At 38.2% G+C, this 27,413-nt stretch overlaps 1 protein-coding gene across 2 annotated transcripts in view; it reads right to left on the reverse strand.

Annotated features, from left to right (window-relative positions):
- LOC138317975 (protein similar-like) overlaps positions 1-24,474 on the reverse strand; it is a 78,304-nt gene extending 53,830 nt beyond the window's left edge. The window contains exons 1-4 of one of the 2 annotated variants that reach the window (XM_069259967.1): positions 24,135-24,474; positions 16,057-16,159; positions 15,710-15,814; positions 10,403-10,575 (exon numbers count right to left, since the gene is read on the reverse strand). In XM_069259967.1, the coding sequence (XP_069116068.1) occupies positions 10,403-10,575; positions 15,710-15,759 (223 nt within the window). In that variant the 5' untranslated portion in view covers positions 15,760-15,814; positions 16,057-16,159; positions 24,135-24,474. The remainder of the gene's footprint in view (positions 1-10,402; positions 10,576-15,709; positions 15,815-16,056; positions 16,160-24,134) is intronic. The other variant, XM_069259966.1, reaches the window with a different exon arrangement.
- Positions 24,475-27,413: the final 2,939 nt, after the last annotated feature.

The raw sequence follows: 27,413 nt of genomic DNA on the forward strand, positions 1-27,413 counted from the left end.
TACTGCACCTAATTCAACCTTTCACAAAACTCTTTCAAGATATCACATACAATAATGCTGATATATAGACACATAAGTCAGGAAGTGAAATCAAATGAAGACTTTCCATACAGCTACTGATTGCAACCTACACTGCAGCAATTGATGGGCACATTACATCATTTGTAAATTGTAAGTCCCACAATTTGAATTTGTTAATCTTTATACTCTTAAATAATTGACTCTGTTTAGTACATGACTTGGCTTATACCTATTCACACAAGCTCTAATCACATCACATTAATTACTCCCAAATAGAATAGATGTCTAAGTACCTGTGGGTCATTTGCTGGAGAGTCAACACCACAACTGTCCCCTCAGCACATTTTTTATGTTTGATGATGTAGTTTTTACTGTCTATCATGTGTTTGAGTTGTTTGTTCACAAAACACTCTATAGCTAGTCATTGGGGTCTTATTAAGGGTGTGCCAGGTTAATAAGATGGAGGACAGCTACAGCATCCGGAGAAACGACAACCTATGGTAACACTGGGCCAATTACCTCATCTAGGATTCAAACTGGAAACCCAGAGGTGGAAGGATACTTGTTAATTGGTGTACCTCAACTACTCTGTAGATGTACCCTTATTACGTAATAGATCCTGAACATGCAATAATATACCAGGGTAATTAAGATATATCTACCATCAACATACTATGCACACATATGTATGTTTTCAAATGTATACAGAAAAATGTTGATTATAGCATAAAAGCAGCTGTCATGTTTCCCTGTAAACAGTACCCATTTTACAACAACAATATTCTTTGTGTGTTATTGTCAAACTACAAATCCATCTCCTTCGAGACAATTCCTCAGGTCTAATTACGTAAACGACACCTCCGCTTACAAATAGTTTATTGATTAACAGTATATCACAACACAAGCGTGGAGGCAGTGACACTGAGGGGATGTTATACAGACAAATATCTCAGTTGTACATTAAAGGACAGGTATATGGGAATATATCATACATACAGGGGTTAATGGTTTCAAAAAAAATGACATATCCACAGACAGGTTCTAACTAACAAATGTAATGTTTCCACCAGGTTGTTACATTAGACAGGTTTTTCTGACTAATGTGTGTCCCTCTGGATGTCAAATTCAACAGGTATAATATATTCCATTACATGTCAAAATGGACAAGTATAATATGTTCAATTATACATCAGATTAGACAGGTATAGTATGTTCCATTATACATCAGATTAGACAGGTATAATATGTTCCATTACATGTCAGATTAGACAGGTATTATATGTTCCATTACATAGTGGCTGCTCTTGGTGAGAATATGGTAATAGGATTGATATATGTCACCACAGCTATATCATCATCAACCTACTGGACATTGCCCCATGACTTTTTACAGGCATTATTAAGATAAAAATTGTCAAGACTTTTGAAACAGTCACTAAATCATACAGGATAAACATGAATATTCATGATCAATAATGGAAAGAAAATAAGACACATTATTAAGATATGAACAACACTGAAGAAATCTTATATTACCCACAATCCATTGTAAAGGTCAGTAGGCCACACATTGACCTCTAGAGGGGTCACCAAAACCTGATAATTACTGCTTTGTGTCTGATAAAGCTCGCTACAGACAAGATACCAAAACAAAGACAAGAGAAATGAAATAATCATGAGTCCTCAGAAAATATGTAATATGATGCGCAGTCGACAATCAATAAAAACAACTTCTGATTGGACGCAGCCCAGTGATACCGCCGACCTGATTTGTGATGTCAGATAAATGTTTGCCTTGCATGACTACACTGGTGCGATTGAGTGTAAACTGATGCAGTTATGTCCCAGCAGTGTTGATGAAGTGGCGGAGTTTAACTCGGCAATTGTCACCACTGGCACTTTTAAACTATAGGAATGTGTGCCAAGTTTCTCTGAGCCCTTCATCAATAGAAAGCCCACTTAAAAACTCAAAGCCTCAGTCCAAAAAAATCAACAAAACTGCAGTAATATTTCTTTAGGCCCTAATTCCAAGATCTAATTATAAAGTCATGATCTTATTGCGTAACTTTTCAAGATATTTTTAAGGCTTTATAATTCAAATTCTCTTTTTTTTTTAATTTTCTCTCAGTAGTTTTCATTATCATTTTTGAAATGTAATAAGTGATTTTTTAAATTCCATTAACACTTTTTGTTTGAGATTCTGTGCACATGTTTTTAAATGTTTTAGGGCAGCTCTGACATAATCTGTAGCTGATAATGTTTATGTGGTGATGAAATTGAGATTTCAGAGGACGGAAATTCAATTTATTCCAATGAAGTTAAATTAATTTTTTTTGACCTGTGAAAAATCTGGCTATAAAATAAATGCTCCCTATGAAGTTAAAACCAGATACAGAGGATTCCACTTATTTGAATAAGTCACCTTCCAGAAGAAGATATTCAAATAACCGGAGCATTCGAACAGGCGGAGACCTCCATTTGACCCCACACATACATGTGAACAGGCATTTAGATATCATTTTGTTAACTTGATAAATACGTAAATTATTTACACTTAAAACGAACAACAAGTTATTATTTTCGAAGATGCAAATCGATTTTATTTGTTTAATAACAAAAAATAACAAAAAATATTCTAAAATTAGATTATTGTTTACGTTAGATCGACACGTGAATTTTGAGAAACAGCTAAACGATCAATATCATATGCAATAACTAAACAGGATTGAATTTGTGTCTGCAAATCTGACCCTAATTAATAAACAAATTTACGTATATTTGCCTGGCAAAATGAGCTTATGATCGTGATTAAAACTTCAAAGTGCTGATCAACTAGCAGTGTTGTTTTGACTTTTGACACATGTGTATGAATATTCGAAAATGGCGGCGGGTGATGAAGCCATGCGTTCACTGGACCTAAATGTGTTTTGATAATTCTTCCTGTATTGTTGATCGATACGGCGAATAGCTTGTTCAAGTAGCAATGAAACAATTACGTAGAAAGTATCTTTCGCATCCTTAATATCACATACGAAACTTGTGGTAATCATTGCACGCCGACTTTGCATGCTGTTATGTCTCGTTTAACGAGACGCTTGATACGCACACTTCTGGGTTAGTCAACGTCTCTGGTTGAACAAGACTACTCATGAATGGCGATTGTTGTAAGGAAGCATGGAAGTAAGGAATGGATCGCGAAATAAGGTACGTTACCTTAATAAATAAACATATTTGACAGTGCAAATGCTTTGATTTGATGTTTGAGTCAGTGATTATATTAAAGTAATGATCTACCACTGCTGATGTAAATCGTAACAGCGCCGAATACCTTTGCAGATTCATGCATAAAATAACAAGCCATATGATAACGTTAATCTGTAACCATGATGATTTCTAGTAAAAGCGAAGTATCTTGAAACATATACTGGCAAATTTCTCTAAAAATATATTGCAAAATTGAAAAATATTCCATTTTAATTTTAGAATTTTCCAAATATTTCATTCGAATAACCGGAGGTCATGTAAAAGTCTATTCAAATACACTGAGTTGAAAAACAAAAATAAAGAAGGAAAAAATTGGGACCGTAGAATTTTATACAAATAACCGAAATATTCAAATAACCGTTATTCGATTATGTGGAGTCCTCTGTACTGCCAAACCACAGAAGACAATTTCTGTTAGATAATCTTTAAATGAGTCTAATAACTCTGTTTAGAAGGTTGAAAGGGGTAAAATTTACTGTCAATCAAAAACCACCTTTTCAATTTTGTTACAGATATATATTTCGACCAGCAACTCCTACGTTTCTGTTGAAAATATAATTATTATCCATGACACAGATTAATCCCATCCACTTTTTGTACTATGACAACATTATAATAATATATCACTTCAAAATAGTCTATCATGTAAATTTATTTTTTGAATAATGTATCATCTGATAATTTCTAACTATGTTAATTTTCATATTTGAATATGTATCAGATTGTCAGACTGACAGGATGTGTTTTCTGGAATATACAACTTGCTACTCACAGGTAAGTATCGGATATCATTGTATATGAGATACTGTTTTCTTCTTTTATAAGAAATATACATAAACATTGGAATCAGAACTTGGGTTATCTCCCTTTATGATAATATTATCCAAGGTTATCTGCCCTTATGATAATGTTACCTAGTCTGTTCTTTTGCTATCAACAGGTCACAAAGGACAACTTTTTCAATTAACATCAGATCTTTTGGTACACATCACGTAGACGTAATTCTATTTAAGAGACCTTTTTTTTTCTTACAATTTTTTTGCTTGTATGTTGTTTTTCAGTTGGTCTTCTTTGATGTAATGATGCCACTGCATTGGTTTGGTACTTTTTTGTTTATTTATGTAATTAACATGATATCAAATAAAACATTTTGTGTATGTATCTTATTGAAATTTAAAGTCTTTATTTAGGAGGGTGTGAGTGTTACAATACAACCAAACAAACTTACAAGTATCCCTCTGCTGTGATGTCATCTGGCAAAACCACACCAGCAAGTACGACCACACTAGTACAGCCCAGTACTTTGCTCAACTTCCTGCACACACCATCAAAAAATTTCCATAAGGGAGGACAATACTTAGTGTGGATCCAAACTAAATATAGCATCGATCACCACGCTATCTGTCATGAATACCTCAAGGAATATCGACTGTAAAGCACACCCAATCTTTAATCAAAACCAGGAAAAAATATCAGAAAACAGGCAAACAGCAAATTGTCATTTTACATTAAAGCCGATCCTGTGAGGGTTTTTACTGAGTAATTTTCATGCATACTGCAATTACATTATATCCTGTGTGCACCAGAACCAAGATCCAGGGAAAATCATTGTTAGATCATATGATACGGCTGTCCAATATTCATTCGTTATTCCCTTGGACATAATAAACATGACCATACCTAGAGCCTGGGCATCAAAAGGCCAATACCATACAATAAATTAGGTTCTATATTTCAATACTGACAAATCCAGCAAACCCTAAACCTTTCAAAGAAAAAGGTCACGGTTGGATTGACAAGATTTTTTTATTTAATATAAAACAACTAAAGCAGACATTTGAAAACTTAAGTTTCATATCAAAGTAAAATCTCCATGATTTATGTGTTTATCACTGGTGAGTAGTCAAGGTTATTCTTCAAAGTGTTCTCTATAGTAGGTATGGATCCCCATACTGAACAACATAGATGCAAAATTAGCTAAAATGTAATCATTCCTAGCCCAGGAATTATTCTACACCCAGTACATAGCGTCAATCAAATACTGGTACAGGAATTATTCTACACCCAGTACATAGTGTCAATCAAATACTGGTACAGGAATTATTCTGTACCCAGTACATAGTGTCAATCAAATACTGGTACAGGAATTATTCTGTACCCAGTACATAGTGTCAATCAAATACTGGTACAGGAATTATTCTACACCCAGTACATAGTGTCAATCAAATACTGGTACAGGAATTATTCTACACCCAGTACATAGTGTCAATCAAATACTGGTACAGGAATTATTCTACACCCAGTACATAGTGTCAATCAAATACTGGTACAGGAATTATTCTACACCCAGTACATAGTGTCAATCAAATACTGGTACATATATAGTGTCAATACAGGAATTATTCTACACCCAGTACATAGTGTCAATCAAATACTGGTACAGGAATTATTCTGTACCCAGTACATAGTGTCAATCAAATACTGGTACAGGAATTATTCTGTACCCAGTACATAGTGTCAATCAAATACTGGTACAGGAATTATTCTGTACCCAGTACATAGTGTCAATCAAATACTGGTACAGGAATTATTCTGTACCCAGTACATAGTGTCAATCAAATACTGGTACAGGAATTATTCTGTACCCAGTACATAGTGTCAATCAAATACTGGTACAGGAATTATTCTCACCCAGTACATAGTGTCAATCAAATACTGGCCAGTACATATATAGTGTCAATCAAATACTGGTACAGGAATTATTCTGTACCCAGTACATAGTGTCAATCAAATACTGGTACAGGAATTATTCTGTACCCAGTACATAGTGTCAATCAAATACTGGTACAGGAATTATTCTACACCCAGTACATAGTGTCAATCAAATACTGGTACAGGAATTATTCTGTACCCAGTACATAGTGTCAATCAAATACTGGTACAGGAATTATTCTACACCCAGTACATAGTGTCAATCAAATACTGGTACAGGAATTATTCTGTACCCAGTACATAGTGTCAATCAAATACTGGTACAGGAATTATTCTGTACCCAGTACATAGTGTCAATCAAATACTGGTACAGGAATTATTCTACACCCAGTACATAGTGTCAATCAAATACTGGTACAGGAATTATTCTGTACCCAGTACATAGTGTCAATCAAATACTGGTACAGGAATTATTCTGTACCCAGTACATAGTGTCAATCAAATACTGGTACAGGAATTATTCTGTACCCAGTACATAGTGTCAATCAAATACTGGTACAGGATATTATTCTACACCCAGTACATAGTGTCAATCAAATACTGGTACAGGAATTATTCTGTACCCAGTACATAGTGTCAATCAAATACTGGTACAGGAATTATTCTGTACCCAGTACATAGTGTCAATCAAATACTGGTACAGGAATTATTCTGTACCCAGTACATAGTGTCAATCAAATACTGGTACAGGAATTATTCTGTACCCAGTACATAGTGTCAATCAAATACTGGTACAGGAATTATTCTGTACCCAGTACATAGTGTCAATCAAATACTGGTACAGGAATTATTCTGTACCCAGTACATAGTGTCAATCAAATACTGGTACAGGAATTATTCTGTACCCAGTACATAGTGTCAATCAAATACTGGTACAGGAATTATTCTACACCCAGTACATAGTGTCAATCAAATACTGGTACAGGAATTATTCTGTACCCAGTACATAGTGTCAATCAAATACTGGTACAGGAATTATTCTGTACCCAGTACATAGTGTCAATCAAGTACTGGTACAGGAATTATTCTGTATCCAGTACATAGTGTTAATCTAATACTGGTACAGGAATTATTCTACACCCAGTACATAATGTCAATCAAATACTGGTACAGGAATTATTCTGTACCCAGTACATAGTGTCAATCAAATACTGGTACAGGAATTATTCTGTACCCAGTACATAGTGTCAATCAAATACTGGTACAGGAATTATTCTGTACCCAGTACATAGTGTCAATCAAATACTGGTACAGGAATTATTCTACACCCAGTACATAGTGTCAATCAAATAATGGCCAGTACATGAATTATTCTGTTTCAAACATGATTGAATTGTTTCTATAATTATGATGTGTAACTTGCTTTTTAGAGTGCCATTATTGCAGCATATCCTTATAAGAAAATAAAGATGGATGATGCCATGCTCATGTTATCAATAGAATTCTCAGACTGTTAAAAATAGAAATGATGAAAATCTGATGAAATTCGTGGGAATTAGCAGTCTGCGCATATCCCTACCCAGACATTGTTGAACAAGAATTCAAATAGGTGAATCATGGACTACCAGGATTGTATTTGAAACTGGATACACATATTTCTGTTAATAGTGGAATAATAAGGAACCCTATATAATTAATACCACCTTGTTTAATGCATTTAAATAATTTAAATAGTCAGAAAATGTTGACATTTGGGCCAAGATAATATTTATTAGTTAGTTAGTAACTGATTTATTGACTACATGACTCCGCTATTATTTATGTAATTACAGTACCTAAATATATTATACATATTCCTAATAATAGAATATCTTAAAATGAGAGCTGTTTTAATGCTGATCTTGAACCATATAAGAAATTATGTAAATGCAATAAATCTCCCTTAATTCAACAAGGGCATAATATTGACAGAATTTCACAATAATGTTCTTTAGGGTAGGTTAGACTAGAAAATTATCCCAAACAAAGTCATATCTAGTATATCATGCACTGACAGTCCAGGGGAGACAATCCTCTTATATATCATTATTCAGAGGAATAAAAATATTCAGTCTTTAATAGCATTGAATTGTTTTTATTGTCATTATGGAAAATGCAGTCAATGTTAATAACTAATTTTCTAGTCATATGAAAATTTGCAGAAGTATTGAAAACAAAAACACATTTTTTTGTGGGTTTTCTTTTTAAATTGTAATTAATTTGAAGTGTACCTTTCAGTTGTCCTAGGCATGGCTCTATTACAGGCCATTATATATTTTTCAGAAAAAAAATCTTCCAATATAAAGTTTAAGTATGGAGTCATCTTGCATGTGTTGAACTTTATTTTTTGAAATTAGTTGTCTTCTTTTACATGGAATGATATAACAACTGAAACCTTAACCTTAAAACTAACTGGTATGTCAGCTAATTTACATTGAAATGTAAAAGTCACAACTAAAGAATCACTGTTGATATGCGATTTAAAGTTTTCTCCCCTAAATTTCACAATGGCCTGCTCCTATCTTAGAATTAGAAGATTTCAAACGTGTCTTCAGGGAGGAATGGGTTGAAAGGTACGAGCTCTGTAATCTAGTGACATTTAAATACCAAGCTCCATATTCCTGATGGAGAATGTTTCCGGCTTCTGAATCGTAAAAAAATACTTTCATTTCCATTCTGATAGACGTGAATGGTGATTAGAACACAACGTTGTGTACTTATTGTACAATGGGTAGAGTTTTGATGGTGATAAACTACACACCTAATCATTGTAGCGTTAATTTGAGTCAATTCTATTGTTAATGTACAGCACTCGTTCACCACGAACAAAGAACATTCCACACGTTTTCTAGCTGGTCATAAAATGCAATCAAGATTTCACATGGCTTTAATACAAAATATGTTCATCATACATATTTAACACAATTTTTATAAATCTTCTTCAATTATAAAACTGGTACCTTTTCTTGTTCATGTACTTGTTTAGGACAATATTTAAGTGTTTGAGACTTCTTGTTTTTATTTTGCTCTTTTTTACAAATCCAAATGAAAAATCCCAACATAAGGATGATCCCCAAGATGACAAAGCTGTAAGACTACAGGAGTTATCTCCCTTCCATGTCTAATGTATGAAATGCATATCTTTCTTGTTTGTCCAGGAAAATAATATGTAACCTGATACCGTTATAAACATTAAAAGAGTTTGTGGATCATACTGACAGTCCTTTCAATGGCATCCTTTCAACTATCCTAAAATTTATCTTTAAGACAGTTTACTTACTGTCCGTTACTGGTTTTCAATAATCAAACATTTGGATTGAACAAAGCAAAACCAAATGGTGACTAGCTGACATTGGCTTTATGTGCATCAACATCAACTTCAATTAATCAACACAAGTTATCCCAACTGTCATTTGTGAGGTCAAAATTCAGAACAACCAATTGTTCAACATGATAAGCCAACAAGTTGGAGCCATCAGTCATTAAAGTAGAATTTGAACAGCAACCCATGTTCTACTGGAATCTTTATCTTTATGTGCTGACACAAAACATATTTCAAATTTGACAAAAACAAGCTTACACACAATCTCATAATAAATGTTCCTGAGTTTTGATAAGCACCACACAGATTGGGATAGCTCCTGATGTCTATTATGGCAGACAGATGTAGTCTGCTGTTACATAACACAAAGGAATATTACACACACAGCTGGAGATGTGAATCTTGTTGGGATCAATGCAATTTTATGCCTGTCCATCCCTGTAGTGGAGCCACTATAACTCATGCTATTTATCTTCCATCCAGATCCATCTATGTGAATCAATATGTTGTAAAAAAGGTCATTTCATATTTATAAATTGGTATTACAGTGTATCTATCTGTAATACAATGCCAAATAACCATCCTTATTATTCATATACATGTTTAACATCAAAATTTCAGTTATATATGCTGAAAATCAGGTACTTTAAAATGTAGAATTCACATTTGCCTCATATATACTATTTGAAGAAGTCAGTATCCAACAGACATAATAAGGATCCAGTTTAACTTGGAACATATCGCTGACATTTAACCCATTTATATACACACTTACAGATAAATTTAGGACTTCTGATAGGTTTTGAGATGAAGAAAAACACTTTCTTGTGTCAATACCTGGCAACTGACAAAATTCAATTTTCAAATTCCATAACCAGAAATTGAAAACGGACCCATTCTGTTTTCGAACTTGAGACCCAGAGGTGGAAGGCCAGTATGAGATTGTTCGGTGGACACACTCAGCCATTTTAGTCCCAATGTTGAGGGAAGAGGAGACAAGAAGAATATTTCATGCCTTGATAATATAAATAAAACAAAACTTACCAGGATGTAGGTAGTTCTTAATTGCCATGTAACTGACAAGTAAACGGACGATGGAAGCTTTGTCTAGTTTTTCCAAGTCGGACAATTTCATGGGAAGAAGTTCAGTAAGGGTCTGAAACTCCACCGCTTCATGGTCTCTTCTAGACTTGGCAGCTACCTTGGATTTTTCTAGTCTAAAAATTTAAAATTAAATTCACAAGATTTAGGAAATTTCTCAAATCAAAAATTTAGAGTAGGAACTTAAGATGTTATGTACATTTGTATATCTAAAGTTTTCAAAACTAGTTAGTAAGTACAATGAATGGATTTTCATTATTTTTTTTATATTAGTTGCATATTTATATTTTCATTAAGACATATTTTTAACGAACATGCTTATACCAAATTAATGGTTATAATGTAGTAATTTTTGTTCTCTGTCAAGGAAGCCATATACTATGCCGGTAATATATAAACCGGTAGGTGTATTACAAAGAATTTTTAACTATACAATGTATGGTAGCTAATACAGCTCTTAAGAATTTCTTAAACATGAGGAAATTGCTAAAATATTTACTTCAAAATATGAAAAAGTTGTATATGTATCAGAGAAGTAATTAATTAAACTGGTGACTGGTAATTAAGGAATGATGAATCTTTCAAATAATTTCATGCATTCATTGATATATTTTAACATATTTTGAGAACTGCTCAAGTGGGAACTGTGAGAAGGGAGGAAACTCTTGCAATGTCATATTTCCTTGCTCTTGTATTTTATTTGTCCTTATAATTATTTCTATAACATGCAAGACATGCATGTCAATTTTTTTTAAATAAAACAAAATTGTAAGCCATGAATTATGAATTTCTTCTAAGGTGTCCTTATTATAATATGTTTTACATGTTTTAAAGATGCTCCATCGCTGACAAATGGTATTTTTTCACCATCAAAAACAGGAGCAGATGAATTAGTATTTTTCTTCAGTTACAAAAGTTACTACACCATTACCACCATTGAAAAATTTGAGCTACTAATTTTACTTCAACTTAAAAATATAAAAAAATAATTAATTGCATCTCGAAAAAATCTGTTGCACTATATCCTATATGGAATGAAGTAATGATTGTGCATGCACCAAAGGCAAAATCAATTATTTTATGCTATTTTTGTGTTAATTAGGCATATTTATACACGATTAAACACCAATTATTGTTCAAATGATGAATATCATTTATACTCTGTTGGCGGTGGAGCATCTTTGAATATTTTAAAGTATAAATACTTTCTTCTGAATCTAAAACCTACTTTGTAGATACACGAAATGTCGTGATTTAGATTCATCATATGCTGTACCACATATCACTCATTCATCACTTTCACACCTCTGACATTTGAACATTTCAGCTCTCCTTCATCTTTACAAAATTATCAATTATTTCTTAAAAATAAGTCACCCTTGAACTTGGTAGTCCTTCATACCAGTATGCTACATGCTCAACAAAATGTCTAGGTATTGCTTAGACCTCTTATTAGCTAGTGACAAGATGTCATTTATCGATGTAAAAAGTCCATTTGACATCTGTGAATTTGAACAAGAGGCCCAGAGGGCCTGTATCACTTATCTTGTTATTGTAATGCTAAGTAATGTTCTGATTACAAGATCATTGTTTCTTTTCTGAAGGAATTTAAAGATTTAATTTTCCTATTGGAACTCATTCTTTCTGCTCCAGGGGGATCAGAGCCAAGATTTATGACTAGTAGCCATTTAAGGAGTTATCTCTATTTCCCCTATTGGGCCCTGCCCCTTCTGCCCCTGGGGGATCGGAGCCAAAATTTATACACACTTTGTTCCCCTTCCCTAAAGGATGTCTTTGTTCCCCTTCCCTAAAGGATGTTTCTGGCCAAATTTGGTTACATTCCATGCAGAACTCTATGACTAGTAGCGATTTAAAGGATTTACCTCCATTTCCCCTTTTGGACCCCGCCCCTCCTGCCCCCGGGTTGTCAGAGCCAAAATTTATGCAAACTCTGTTCCCCTTCCCCCTAGGATGTTTCTGGCCAAATTTGGTTAGATTCCATGGAGAACTATATGACTAGTAGCAATTTAAAGGATTTACCTATATTTCCCTTACTGGACCCCATCCCTCCTGCTCTCGGGGGGTCGGAGCCAAAATTTATACAAACGCTTTTCCCCTTACCTCAAGGATGTTTCTGGCCAAATTTGGTTACATTCCATACAAAACTCTATAACTAGCAGCGATGTAAAGGAAATATTGACAGTCGGACGATGGACGGACGACAGGCGACGGACCCTGCGCCATGCCATAAGCTCACCGAACCTTCGGGCAAGGTGAGCTAATAAAACCTCATTTAAACAAACATTAACATTATACAGACCCAATATCCGGTATCTACGTCTTTCAATTTTTGGAAAGTTTGGGATGAAGTCATTAAAAGCAAACAGGGTATTTGGTAATAACAAATATCATCATTACATAAACAAGAAATTGCATCAAAGTTAAAAACAAGTGAACTGTTAATAAATAGGCTAAATTCTCCAATATCAATGAATATTTACCAGTACTTTTTTAATATTTAAAAGGAATTCATATCCTCAATATTTCTAGATTTCAAAAGAAAAATAGCTGATTTCAGTTACTGATAGTCTAATTGAAAAACTTCATATAATCATCTATCTTGTCATTCTTAATATTTCATGTACAAAAATCTCACCTCTTGTTACGTATACAATTGTGTCAGAATGTAAATTAAAGTCTTGAATCTTGACAACAATGCCAGAAGACACATCATTGGTGGCACATGTTTACTTGACTTAGAGTCACTAAACATACCTCACTGTAAAAACTTGTTTAGAAAATTTCATTCATCAGTTTTTCCATAATTATGTAGCATAGTACATGTAATTCTGTTGAGGTTTAATAAATGATTTATGAACCTCATATGGACATAACAAGCAGGATGATTTTAAAAATGTCAACTGTATCTCTCTCTCTCTCTCTTTCTCTCTCTCTCTCTCAGCCAAACTTCCTAAACTTAAAATTCATACTGCATGTAGTAGAATACTATTAATAATTACGTGTAATTTAAAGTCATCACATACTCTATCAATCCTGGTGAATTAAGTGTCAATTGGAGTGACAACTCAGTTCATTTCTGATCAAAATATCTCACACTCACTTAACTCATTTTCCTAATAAGCTTCAAGGTTAAAAACTTCTATAAAAATACTGCTGCTACAACTGAAATTGTTTTGTCAGCAAGTTGAGAAAATAATTCAAAACCTTTTATTTGGTATGAATTTCACAATTGGAATAATTTCAAGTTGTAACTGTAGTTATACAAATTGCAATACTCATTATTTGCCTGTAGATATATCAGAATCTAAAATGAAATTTGAACTATATAATTTCACACACTTGCCACCTGCAAATGTGTATGTATTATTCATAAACAGATAATAAGGGCTGACAAACAGTCATAAATAAACACAGTTAGTCCTTAAGGTTAGGGAGAATTTCTGACATTGCTTCAAGTTCATTCAGGCATATAATTGCATTGAATCAATAAGAAAGACTGTAATTCATTTCAAAATATGATTATGATTTTGAAATCAACGACCACCAGGTGGCCGTAAGTAAGTGTATTATTATCAACACTTTTTTTTAACATTTCAGTTATTGTATTTACCATGTCCCTTTCATAATGAACTATGTATAGACAACGTCAATGGCCAAATGTTCAAGATATTTTTTTACAGTTTTAAAATGTTCTCATCGTTAAAACTATCTAGATCTAAGCCATGGAAATCAATTGAGTTTAAACACATACTTGCTATATCAAAAGCCAATTTATAAACCATCTCAAATATTCCATATTGTTTAATGCAAGCACCAAATGATTTAGTACCATTGATATACATGTATAATTTATCCAAAAGCAGCGAATTGAAATACAGTGGAACCTCCCAAAACCGAACCTTCTCAAAACCGATCACCTCTAGAAACCGAACATGGATGTCATGTACGGAATGAATTCCTCTTTATTAATAGTATATAAAACTTCCCAAAACCGATCCCTCCCAATTCCGAATACCGGACTGATTTTGAGATCGGAATAGTCAAATGTAACTAAAATACACTTCTGAAAACCGGCCTTACTTGAGCGACACCGATAGATTGCATTGAGGTCTGATCAACCGACCGTGAAATACACACATACCTGTACCATAGTTGTTGCATGCCATGTCCTTGGGCATGTATACCGATGGGCAGGCTGTAGGTACACAGTAATTATACCCGAGATGGTGGTGTAATCATTTAATCATGTCTATTGTTTAGATATCTAACGAAGGTCTACCATGTGCACGCGGTTTGTTTACTGTAGGAAAACAAGCAGAGCTAGTAATAAAGAGAAAGTTTCGTATTCAAATCACACATTTTTTTTTATTTACATATGTAGTTGTCGGATAACGTAAATTATCTGTATGAAGAAGCCGAAGCCATGTATTGTTTTAGAAAATGACTATGTCATATAATGACCGGCATCGACTGATCATCGTGTAATTAGACCATATAATTTGATTCTTGACGTAACCGGAAGCGATCGGTCGTATGTAGGTTGCAGACGAGAACATCCCAAAGAACATTCACGCAACTAACTAACTAAACTACGTTTATAAGCGGTAACAAAGTCAAGTTTGCTGTAATCCATTCCTTTTAAACGTATGATTCTCTCTTTTGTGATAACTTTCACATTAACAATCAATATCGTCCGGTTTTAACGAACACTAGGCATTCATGCGGTGCACTAATGTAAAAAAACGACTTCCGATCGATTAAATCCGGATCGTGATGATCGGTATTCGGTTCACTTCTCCAAACCGAACCCTCTCTAAACCGGCCGAAATTATATGCACCGACCATGATCGGTTTCGGGAGGTTCCACTGTACCATTGATATACATGTATGATTAATCCAAAAGCAGCGAATTGAAATTTTGTAACATTTCAATTTAAATATGAAGGCTATAAGAAGCATATGCATCAGTAGAGATTATAAGTAATTTACCCCCAGACAATGTTTTCCTTACAAAATTAAGCACCTTTCCAATAAACTTCATGTCTTCACATGTCTATGTACAACTCAAATTACGCAGATGTATTTTTGAAACAATAACTTTGAAATTTCATAGCTTACTGAACCTTAAGAGGATGAATAACTAAAGAAAAACTGTATCAACAGCATATCAAGAAGTATTCATGATATATAGATAATTGACCTTGATAATTGGCCTTGACGTATACTGACCTTGACTGCTTAGTTTTCCGTATAGGTTTATTTAGGATGACATCAGACATGTTGCTATTTTCATCCCCGGTACTCGGAGAAACATCCAGCCGCACCGTCTTCAAGCTACAATATAAACAAGAGAATGCCATATAAGGACTACTTCGCTTATAAATTTAAGGCTTTAGTCTTAAACCTAAAATCTCTTTACAATAAATTTTCACATTTAATGAATCACCTTAATGTGATTTAAAAAAGAACCGACTACATTATATAAAACAACTTATTTGTAACATTAATATTTCTATCATATTCCAAGATGTTTACGAGATAAAATAAATGTCATGTTATAAGTCACAATGACCTACTTTTGATATCCTGCCAGGTCAAGGTGAAACTATATATAGTCCCAAATAGGAAAAAATTATTATCCAGAAAGTTTATCTTCCCTTTGTATAAACAGTCATGGTTCTGAAATAAACATAGACATGATATATTTACCTGTTAAAGTTCTTATTAATCCAGAATTTTTAGAAATATCAATATCATAATTGTTATAATATCCACGTCTGGACTACTTCAGAGCAAAATTGAAGGTATTTCAGAACTGTATTCCAAGTGTCCTTGACTATATAGATGTTGCAAATGATATATCTCATAGAAAGTGTCCACTAGTAACACATGTATGATAATTGGATGTGAAAGATCTCATATGATCAATAGTTTGCGATTTAGTTCTATACAAGTAAACATGATCACAGCCAGGCTGATGAATCTGTTTGGCTAACTGATATACTGTTATATATTGTGTCACAACGACAGAAGTCATCCAACATGTTTGTCTGAAACTCTAAATCAACAAGATGTTTGAGGAAATATCACAGCGGGGTGGCCATTATTTTGTTAAACTAACAGGAAGTAATTACGATTTCCTTTCATTAGGCATCATATTAGTTTGGACGTTTTTAGGAATTCCAACAGTTTTCATGACATTATCTTCAAAAGTGATTACCATTATTGAGTGACAAAACAGGAATCTAACATCCGAGTAATCTTGAATGGGATATATGGAGATTTATACACTTTTTATGGAAGACAAGAGGCATACCAAAATAGTATGACGGTCATTTTCAGGCATTATTGGAACTTTTTAATCGTGACAAAGTGTGTTAATTTGAGGCAGATATGTAGTAAATGGGAAATAGGCACAGCTTGGGCCATTTTTGCTATGCCGCTTGATGCCTAGCAGTTAAGTTCATAAGCAAATCACACCATCTTGCAGTTTCTTGCAGGATAGCCATGTAGCAAGAACGCTTGAATTAGACGAGTGATCTGTGTGTTACAAGCTTAAGCATTATGTGTTGAACTAATATTAAAAGGAAATACGGAAACAGACTTCACTATGTCCAGATTCCGACGATATCTTCCTGATAAATCATAGTCACATAGCGCTTGCATCTGTTGAGATTTTACGTGTAGAACAAGCATTTGTATTCTGAATTGGGTTTTTCTAGGAATCAATCAGGCGTTTTTAATGAAATCTGGTTCCATTTATAGATGAAACAAATATATCTGTAGTAGTATACAGTACCACATTAGAGACATTATTTTATACTAATATTGACGGAACACTGATCAAACTATAATGTGTAATGACAGTGCATACTAAAAGCGGAACGAAAACGGAACATAGAACACACAGAAACAAATGAGATAAAGTTCAATATTTTATGCCTGTATTTCTGGGTCTGTCTGTTTCTTTGCATAAAAATCTTATTTCTTTTGTTGGTAACAAAAGTATAATTAGAATAGTTCCTCTGTACTAGGCCTGGCTAAGCTAACTTGCACTAACACAAGCTCGCAAATAATAAAATGGCAATATCATCATATCATTGTGTAATTTCCATATTCTTTCCGAACAAAGTTTTAGGCTTTCATGTAGCCAACTTCGCTTTTTGGAAAGGTAATGCTTCTCAAACATAAGGTTTGGAATCTGAATAATAAATGGGGGCATATAATGGCAAGCAAGGGGGTAGGGTATATATGGGGAGAAGGGGTGTACAGGGGGGAGGATAAAGATGGAAAAACAGGGTGTACAAGGGGGAGGGTATACATGGGCAGAGTGGGTGAAAAAGGGTGGGGGTATACATGGGGACAGGGGTGTACAAAGGGGGCGAGGTATACATGGGGACAGGGGTGTACAGGGGGAGGGTATACATGGGGACAGGGGGTGTACAAGGCGGAGGGTATACATTTCGAGAGGGGGTGTACAAGGGGGTGGGGGTATACATGTTGAGAGGGGGATTACAAGGTGGAGGGTATACATGAGAACAAGGGGTGTACAGGGGGAGGGTTTACATTAGAGAGAGTGTGTACAAGGGGGAATATACATGTGGAAAGGGGTTTTTTTAAGGGGGAGGGTATACATGCGGACAGGGGTGTACAGGGGGAGGATATACATGGGGACAGGGGGTGTACAAAGCGGAGAGGTGTACAGGGGGAGGGTATACATGTGAAGAGGGATGTACAAGGGGGAGGTTATACATGTGGAGAGGGGGTGTACAAGGGGGATGGTATGCATGGGGATAGGGTGTGTACAAGGGGGAGGGTATACATGGGGACAGGGGGTGTACAAGGGGGTGGGGTATACAAGGGGACAGGGGGTGTACAAGGGGGAGGGTATACATGGGGACAGGGGGGGTACAGGGGGAGGGTATTCATAGGCACAGGGGGTGTACAAGGGGGAGGGTATACATGACGACGGGGTGTACAGGGGGAGGGTATTCATGGGCACAGGGGGTGTACAAGTGGGAGGGTTCACATGGGGACAGGGGGTGTACAGGGGGAGGGTATACATGGGGACAGGGGGTGTACAAGGGGGGAGGGTATGCATGGGGACAGATGGTGTACAAGGGGGAAGGATATACATGGGGACAGGGGGTGTACAAGGGGGTGGGTATAGATTGGGACAGTGATGTACAAGGGGGTTGGGTAAACATGGGGACAGGGAGTATACAAGGGGGTGGGGTATACATGGGGAAAGGGGTGTACATGGGGAGGGTATGCATGGGGACAGGGTGTGTACAAGAGAGAGGGTTAGGGTATACATGGGGACATGGGGTGTACAAGAGAGAGGGTGAGGGTATACACGGGACAGGAGGTGTACAAGAGAGAGGGTGAGGGTATACATTGGGACAGGGGGTGTACAAGGGGGAAGGTATAGATGGGGATAGGAGTGTAAAAGGGGGAGGGTAAACTTGGGGACAGGGGGTATAGAAGGGAGAGGGTATACATGGGGACAGGGGTTGTACAAGGAGAAGGGTATCCATGGGGACAGGGGGTGTACAAGGGGGAGGGTATAGATTGGGACAGTGATGTACAAGAATGTGGGGTATACATGGGGACAGGGAGTGTACAAGGGGATGGGGTATACATGGGAAAAGGGGGTGAACAAGAGAGAGGAGGAGGGTATACATGGGGACAGGGGGTGTACAAGGCGGAGGTTATACATGGGGATAGAAGTGTACATGTGGGAGGGTAAACATGGGGACGGGGGTATAAAAGGGAGAGGGTATACATGGGGACAGGGGGTGTACAAGGTGGAGGGTATACATTGGGACAGGGGTGTACAGGGGGAGGGTAAACATGGGGACAGGGGTGTACAGGGGGAGGGTTATACATGACGACAGGGTGTACAGGGGGAGGATATACATGACGACGGGGTGTACAGGGGGAGGGTAAACATGGGGACAGGGGTGTACAGGGGGAGGGTATACATGGGGACAGGGGTGTACAGGGGGAGGGTATACATGACGACGGGGTGTACAGGGGGAGGATATACATGGGGACAAGGGTGTACAGGGGAGGGTATACATGACGACGGGGTGTACAGGGGGAGGATATACATGGGGACAGGGGTGTACATGGGGAGGGTATACATGACGACGGGGTGTACAGGGGGAGGGTATATATGATGACGGGGTGTACAGGGGGAGGATATACATGGGGACAGGGGTGTACAGGGGGAGGATATACATGGGGACAGGGGTGTACAGGGGGAGGGTATACATGACGACGGGGTGTACAGGGGGAGGGTATACATGACGACGGGGGTGTACAGGGGGAGGGTAAACATGACGACAGGGTGTACAGGGGGAGGATATACATGGGGACAGGGGTGTACAGGGGGAGGGTATATATAGGGACAAGGAGTGTACAAGGGGGGAGGGTATACATTACGACGGGGTGTACAGGGGGAGGGTATACATGACGACAGGGTGTACAGGGGGAGGGTAAACATGACGACGGGGTGTACAGGGGGAGGGTATACATGACGACAGGGTGTACAGGGGGAGGGTATATACATGACGACAGGGTGTACAGGGGGAGGGTAAACATGACGACGGTGGTGTACAGGGGGAGGGATATACATGACGACAGGGGTGTACAGGGGGAGGATAAACATGGGGACAGGGGTGTACAGGGGAGAGTATACATGGGGAGAAGGAGTGTACAAGGGGGGGAGGGTATACATGACGACGGGGTGTACAGGGGGAGGGTATACATGACGACGGGGGTGTACAGGGGGAGGATATACATGGGGACAGGGGTGTACAGGGAAAGGGTATACATGACGACGGGGTGTACAGGGGGAGGATATACATGGGGACAGGGGTGTAAAGGGGGAGGGTATACATGACGACGGGGTGTACAGGGGGGAGGGTTATATATGGGGACAAGGAGTGTAAAGGGGGAGGGTATACTTGACGAAGGGGTGTACAGGGGGAGGATATATATGGGGACAGGGGGTGTACAAGGGGGGAAGGTATAGATGGGGATAGGGAGTGTACAAGGGGGGAGGGGTAAACACGGGGACAGGGGGGTATAGAAGGGAGAGGGTATACATGGGACAGGGGTTGTACAAGGGGAAGGGTATCCATGGGGACAGGGGGTGTACAAGGGGGAGGGTATAGATTGGGACAGTGATGTACAAGGGGGTATACATGGGGACAGGGAGTGTACAAGGGGGATGGGGTATACATGGGGAAAGGGGGTGAACAAGAGAGAGGAGGAAGGTATACATGGGGACAGGGGGTGTACAAGGGGGAGGGTATCCATGGGGACAGGGGGTGTACAAGGGGGAGGGTATAGATTGGGACAGTGATGTACAAGGGGGTATACATGGGGACAGGGAGTGTACAAGGGGATGGGGTATACATGGGGAAAGGGGGTGAACAAGAGAGAGGAGGAGGGTATACATGGGGACAGGGGGTGTACAAGGGGGAGGGTATAGATTGGGACAGTGATGTACAAGGGGGTATACATGGGGACAGGGAGTGTACAAGGGGATGGGGTATACATGGGGAAAGGGGGTGAACAAGAGAGAGGAGGAAGGTATACATGGGGATAGAAGTGTACAAGTGGGAGGGTAAACATGGGACGGGGGTATAAAAGGGAGAGGGTATACATGGGGACAGGGGGTATACAAGGAGGAGGGTATCCATGGGGACAGGGGGTGTATAAGGGGGAGGGTATACATTGGGACAGGGGTGTACAGGGGGAGGGTAAACATGGGGACAGGGGTGTACAAGGGGGAGGGTATACATGGACGACGGGGTGTACAGGGGGAGGGTATACATGGGGACAGGGGTGTACAGGGGGAGGGTATACATGACGACAGGGGTGTACAGGGGGAGGGTATACATGGGGACAAGGAGTGTACAAGGGGGAGGGGTATACATGACGACACAGGGTGTACAGGGGGAGGGTATACATGGGGACAGGGGTTGTACAGGGGGAGGGTATACATGGGGACAGGGTGTACAGGGGGAGGGTTATACATGACGACAGGGTGTACAGGGGGAGGGTATACATGGGGACAGGGGTGTACAGGGGGAGGGTATACATGGGGACAGGGGTGTACAGGGGGAGGGTATACATGACGACAGGGTGTACAGGGGGAGGGTAAACATGACGACAGGGTGTACAGGGGGAGGATATACATGGGGACAGGGGTGTACAGGGGGAGGGTATACATGACGACGGGGTGTACAGGGGGAGGATATACATGGGGACAGGGGTGTACAGGGGGAGGGTATACATGACGACGGGGGTGTACAGGGGGAGGATATACATGGGGACAGGGGGTGTACAGGGGGAGGGTATTATACATGGGGACGGGGTGTACAGGGGGAGGATATACATGGACAGGGGGGTGTACAGGGGAGGTTATTATACATTGGGGGGAAGTATACAGGGGGAGGATATACATGGGGGACGACGGGGTGTACAGGGGGAGGAGGGTATACATGGGGACCAGGGGTGTACAGGGGGGGAGGGTATACATGGGGACAAGGGGTGTACAGGGGGAGGATATACATGGGGACAGGGGTGTACAGGGGGAGGGTATACATGACGACGGGGTGTACAGGGGGAGGATATACATGGGGACAGGGGTGTACAGGGGAGGGTATACATGATGACGGGGTGTACAGGGGAGGGTATACATGGGGACAGGGGGTGTACAGGGGGAGGGTATACATGACATGGGATTATACATGGGGACAGGGGGTGTACAAGGGGAGGGATATACATGATGACAGGGGGTGTACAAGGGGAGGGTATACATGGGGACAAGGGGGTTGTACAGGAGGAGGGTATACATGATGACTGGGGTGTACAGGGGGAGGATATACATTGGGAGGGGTGTACAGGGGAGGGGTGACGGGGTGTACAGGGGAGGGTATACATGGGACAGGGGTGTACAAGGGGGAGGGTATACATGGGGACAGGGGGGTGTACAAGGAGAGAGGGTATACATGGGGACTGGGGTTGTACAGGGAGAGGGTATACATGGAGACAGAAGGTGTACAAGGAGGAGGGTTATACATGGGGGGACTGGGGTTGTACAGGGGAGGGTATACATGATGAAGGGGTGGTGTAGCCAGGGGGAGGATATTACATTGGGACCAGGGGGTTTTGTACAAGGCAGGGTATAACATGACAACAGGGGGTGATTACAAGGACCGAGGGTATACATGGGAACTGGGGTTGTACAGGGGAGGGAATACATGGAGACAGGGGGTGTACAGGGTGGAGGTAGTATACATTGGGATCAAGGGGTGTACACTGGGGAGGGTAGACATGGAGACAGGAGGTGTAACAAGGAGGAGGGTATACATTCATGGGGACTGGGGTTGTACAAGGATTGGGAGGGTATACATGGGACTGGGGTTGTACAGGGAGAGGGTATACATGGAGACAGGAGGTTGTACAAGGCGGAGGGTATACATGATGACGGGGGTGTACAGGGGGAGGATATACATTGGGACAAGGGGTGTACAAGGGGAGGGTATACAGGGGGACAAGGGGTATACAAGGGGGAGGGTATACATGACAACAGGGGTGTGTACAAGGGGGAGGGTTATAGCTTGGGACAGAGTGTACAAGGGGATGGGGTTTACATGGGGAAAGGGGTGTCCAAGAGGGAGTATACATTTTGTTAAAACGTTTGCAGGTGCTATTCCCACTTCGATGGTACACTCTGTTTCATATAAACAGAGCATATTGGAGTTTAGACACTGTGGTTTCCGGGGTGTCAGTTAATGTGACAAAAATCATGCCAAAATATGACGTCACAATCACCGTAGTGTAACTATTCGACAGTACATTGTACTTTACCCATGTTGTTTTGGTATCTCGTAACTCCTGTGGGTATTGAGATCCCTATTGCATCATGACCAAGCTCTGATTGAGGAAGGTCTAGGGTTAAACATGTACTTCAACATGTATAATAGAAAATTCATTTTTGTGGAATGGAGATCATATATAAGAAATTGAAGTCATTTAAAATCATTGCAGCTTAGATTTATATCTCATCTTGAATATAAAATACATCATAACATTCTTCAATCTCTTATTTTGTTTTGATATTTTCCACTGTATATACAGGATATGTATTCATGGTTCACTGAACATCTGAAAAAAGTATCCACAAATGACAACTGACAAACTCTCACCTGCATACTAAAGGCTTGTTAAACCACGATGACAATAGGGTTTCTCATACAGGTAAAACTGTTCTAGTAATTACTTATTATCGTAACGAGCCAATCAGTGTCGTCACAGTCCTGTGGCTTTAGGAAGTACAGGGAATGGTGTATAAAGTCAGTGAAGCAGAAATTCGACAAAAATCCACGCACACCTTATTTTAAAAAAAATGTGTTAGGCCTACCTGTCCGAAATTAATATTATGATATTTGTAGTTGTATCATGTACATACAGTACAATATCAATTGATCTATATACTTATATCATCAATAATACCAAATCCAATCGACAATCATTGTCAACAAAAACCTTTCCCTTGATCGGGATATCGGACACACCTGAGTTTTTGCCTCTTCTTCATTACAATATAGATAACGGTTAAATAAAACTACATTACCTTCTGGTCGGCATGCTGAAGTTCTCTACGCCATAAAGCTCCACTAATTTATGTAAAATACACTTTCAATCGGTTCATTTTCCCCTCCAATCAAGTAGGTCAACAACTTTGACATTTTCTGTGTAATTGGTGTCCCGATCAGAGAAACGTTTGAGCTCGTTTACCTGGGACGGATTTGCGTGGTCATCATGATAACTAAAGTTGTTTACGTGCAGAAAAGGAGTTTCCTGGTTTAATTAAAAAACGTGTACACTGATTTATTAATCATTTCATGCATATTGTTCTTGTTAACAAGTTTGTTTACAGCAATAATAAAGCGTCATCCTGACGGAGAACATCAACATTACCCGGATGTTTTCACCTGGGATGTGTATTAGGTTATCTCCCTTAAAAAAAGTATGTCAAACACAATAGGATAAGAATATTAAAGATGCCTGCCCAGCATTTTTTCACATTACAGTCGGGGTGTTTCATTCCTTTCAAAGTGTCATATATTCATGTAATATTGCATTGCATTTATTATTACTACTGGTAAGTAACAAATAAATACCATTGTTTTGATATTTGGAAGTTTTAAGTAGCTATTCATATATAGCCTAATATGTTCGATCAAAATCCATGTATTTGTCATGTCCAATATTATTTTCTTCACTAAAAGAAAATTTTAGGGTTGGGAGTCAGAATGGTTTGGTCTAATCTTACTGAATGTTTAATTAGTCTAATTGACTATATTATATTCATTCTAAAACTAGAAATCTGGCTTACCAAAATTACCATAGACCATAATCAGAGATTTAAATAGTAATGATATTTAAATTTCTGTCATAATATAATATATTGAAGTAGAAAATGATAATTTGAAAGCAATATTCATAAAATGTTAAGGACTGCCAAAATACCTGCATCAATTGAAAATACCCCTTTAACAGTCTTTTTTTTATCTTTTTTTTTTTTTTTTTTTTTCGAAACAAATATCTCTGTGCTCACGGAAGCAATACCTTTAATATTTGTACTTTCTGTAAACTTAAGGATTGGTCATTGTTTTTTGTTTACCTCAAGTAAATAATGAATCACAGTAAATTTTCACTCTTCTGCACTGAAACACCTGTATCTTTCTGAAACATTTCCGTTAAACCTGAACATGCACATACAATGTACATGTGATGGGACGGCAAATGTCACATATCTCAGTGAAAAGGTAACATAGGCTTAGCCTTGTCTATATAAAATACATGCAGACAAGCACGTTTCCTCAAGATATTTTACTTTAATTTGCTCTCTGAAATTATCACTTACAAGAGGCCCAGTTGGTCTCATGGATTATTTACTCTGCTTTGGGCCTCTTTGTTAAAGGGACAATTCACTCAGGCTAATTCTTTTATATAACCAACAAGCAAAATATAGTATAAATGTATTGTTCTACATTTCTTATGAAACATATAAGATAAGATATTGACAAATTCCACGTCATTGTTTAGTATTTTAACTGATACCGTTGTAATTACAAATCGTTGATCAATACGATTAAGCAGGTACAATATGTACGCTGTACCAATATCCGAGCCAAATGTCACGCACGTTAAACAAATGAACTACATTACCACTGTGGAGGTGATATTATACTTTTTTTACGGTGCCATTAATTGTCATCAATTTTCTAGCCCTAATATAGGAGTCTATCAACATTAGGTTCTTCTGTGCAAGAGATGATTTGAGCAGTTACGAGATCAAAAGTTGAGTCAGTACTCTGACGAGCAAGGGGATCTGGGTGCGGCATTACATATGATATTTCGACCACTATGCTGTAATTGTTGCGAGTACCAGCGTGGGGAGTGTCGGCAACCATCTTCGACCACCATGGGATTCTCTCTGACATCACCACTAGTATAAGAATCTGATCTATATTTCACCAGTTCATGATGAACTGGGGTAGTTTTTCCGCACCAGAGTATGTTTAGTAATGTGTTAGATGTAGTGTCTACAAAGTAGGATGAATTGATTGCACGTTTTATCTATGATGCCGCCAATATTCAACTTGACTCAGTTATCTGAGTATATTTCTCAAGTGTATAGAGATAACTAAACAGGAGGATGTGACGATTAATCGCTTTATTCTTTACTTCAGCTTATCAGAAAGAGATTACTATATGTTCCTATTCTAGGAGTGATGATCCCCCTATATGGGATATGACGTTCTGTTTGCATAAGCGCACCAAGAAAGCAACATTATTATGCTATCTTATAATACTTTTTGTGTTGGATTAATTTACGACTTCATATTGCACAATATAACCCCCTAGTAGTGATAGTGTTTCAGAACTCGTATGTTGAGTTATCGTTTGATGTCTGTAGTCGGCGAGTGGACTGTCATCTTTAATCACCGACATACCATGAGTAGTGTAGTTGTTGTGCTATGTAGACCAATTGGCAAATGTTGTGAATGTTTATTATTTGGCTACAAAATTGCAGAGTGAGTTGCTCTGTATCAATAGAGTGTGTGCTCTTGACTAGATTCTCTGTGTTAATTTTAATGTTTTATAATTAGAAAAATGTTTAGATAGTGATGAAAGCATAAATGACAAACTCCAAATAGCAATATAATTTCAGTTTTATTACATGTCAAATGATACATCTCCATGTTTGTAATCTCTGATAGATCACCTACACAACCACCGACATTACAGTCAACATCGGCACACACACACACACACACACACAGGCAATAACAGTCATGGCTCTTTTATCTGGGGGAAGACATTAACAAAATGAAACTATCTATCTACCAAGGGAGACAATCTATAAGCATAGGAGAGAAAATCTCTAACTCAATAAAGGGAGACAACCAATAAGATAAAGGGATATAACTCTATATCATCAAAGGGGATATCTTTAATATAAACATAGTGAAATAACTTTCTCAACCAAAAGAGAGGAAGTAATTGTTGCATGTGTATGAATATATACACAGAAATTACATTTACATCTTATAATTGAGTAGTTCAAAATTAACACATTTGTAATGGAGGATAATTTTTTTCACTCGCGTAACTTTTACTCTTCATGGTTTTTTCACTCGTGTAACTTTTACTCTTCATGGTATTACTTCATTCAATATTTTCCCCAACATGTGAAGCACTGGCACCTCACTGTAGAGTTGCTTTCAATTGAGTTCTGGGGGGAAGTCAGCAATATAACTCTTATAATGTAAAACTTTGTGACAGATTGTTTGAATTGAAAGACATGGTTTGATTTTGAGGTGATTCTTTTCTATCATATAGC

Source organism: Argopecten irradians, chromosome 3 (genome assembly GCF_041381155.1).
Source record: "Argopecten irradians isolate NY chromosome 3, Ai_NY, whole genome shotgun sequence".
Lineage (NCBI taxonomy): Eukaryota > Metazoa > Mollusca > Bivalvia > Pectinida > Pectinidae > Argopecten > Argopecten irradians.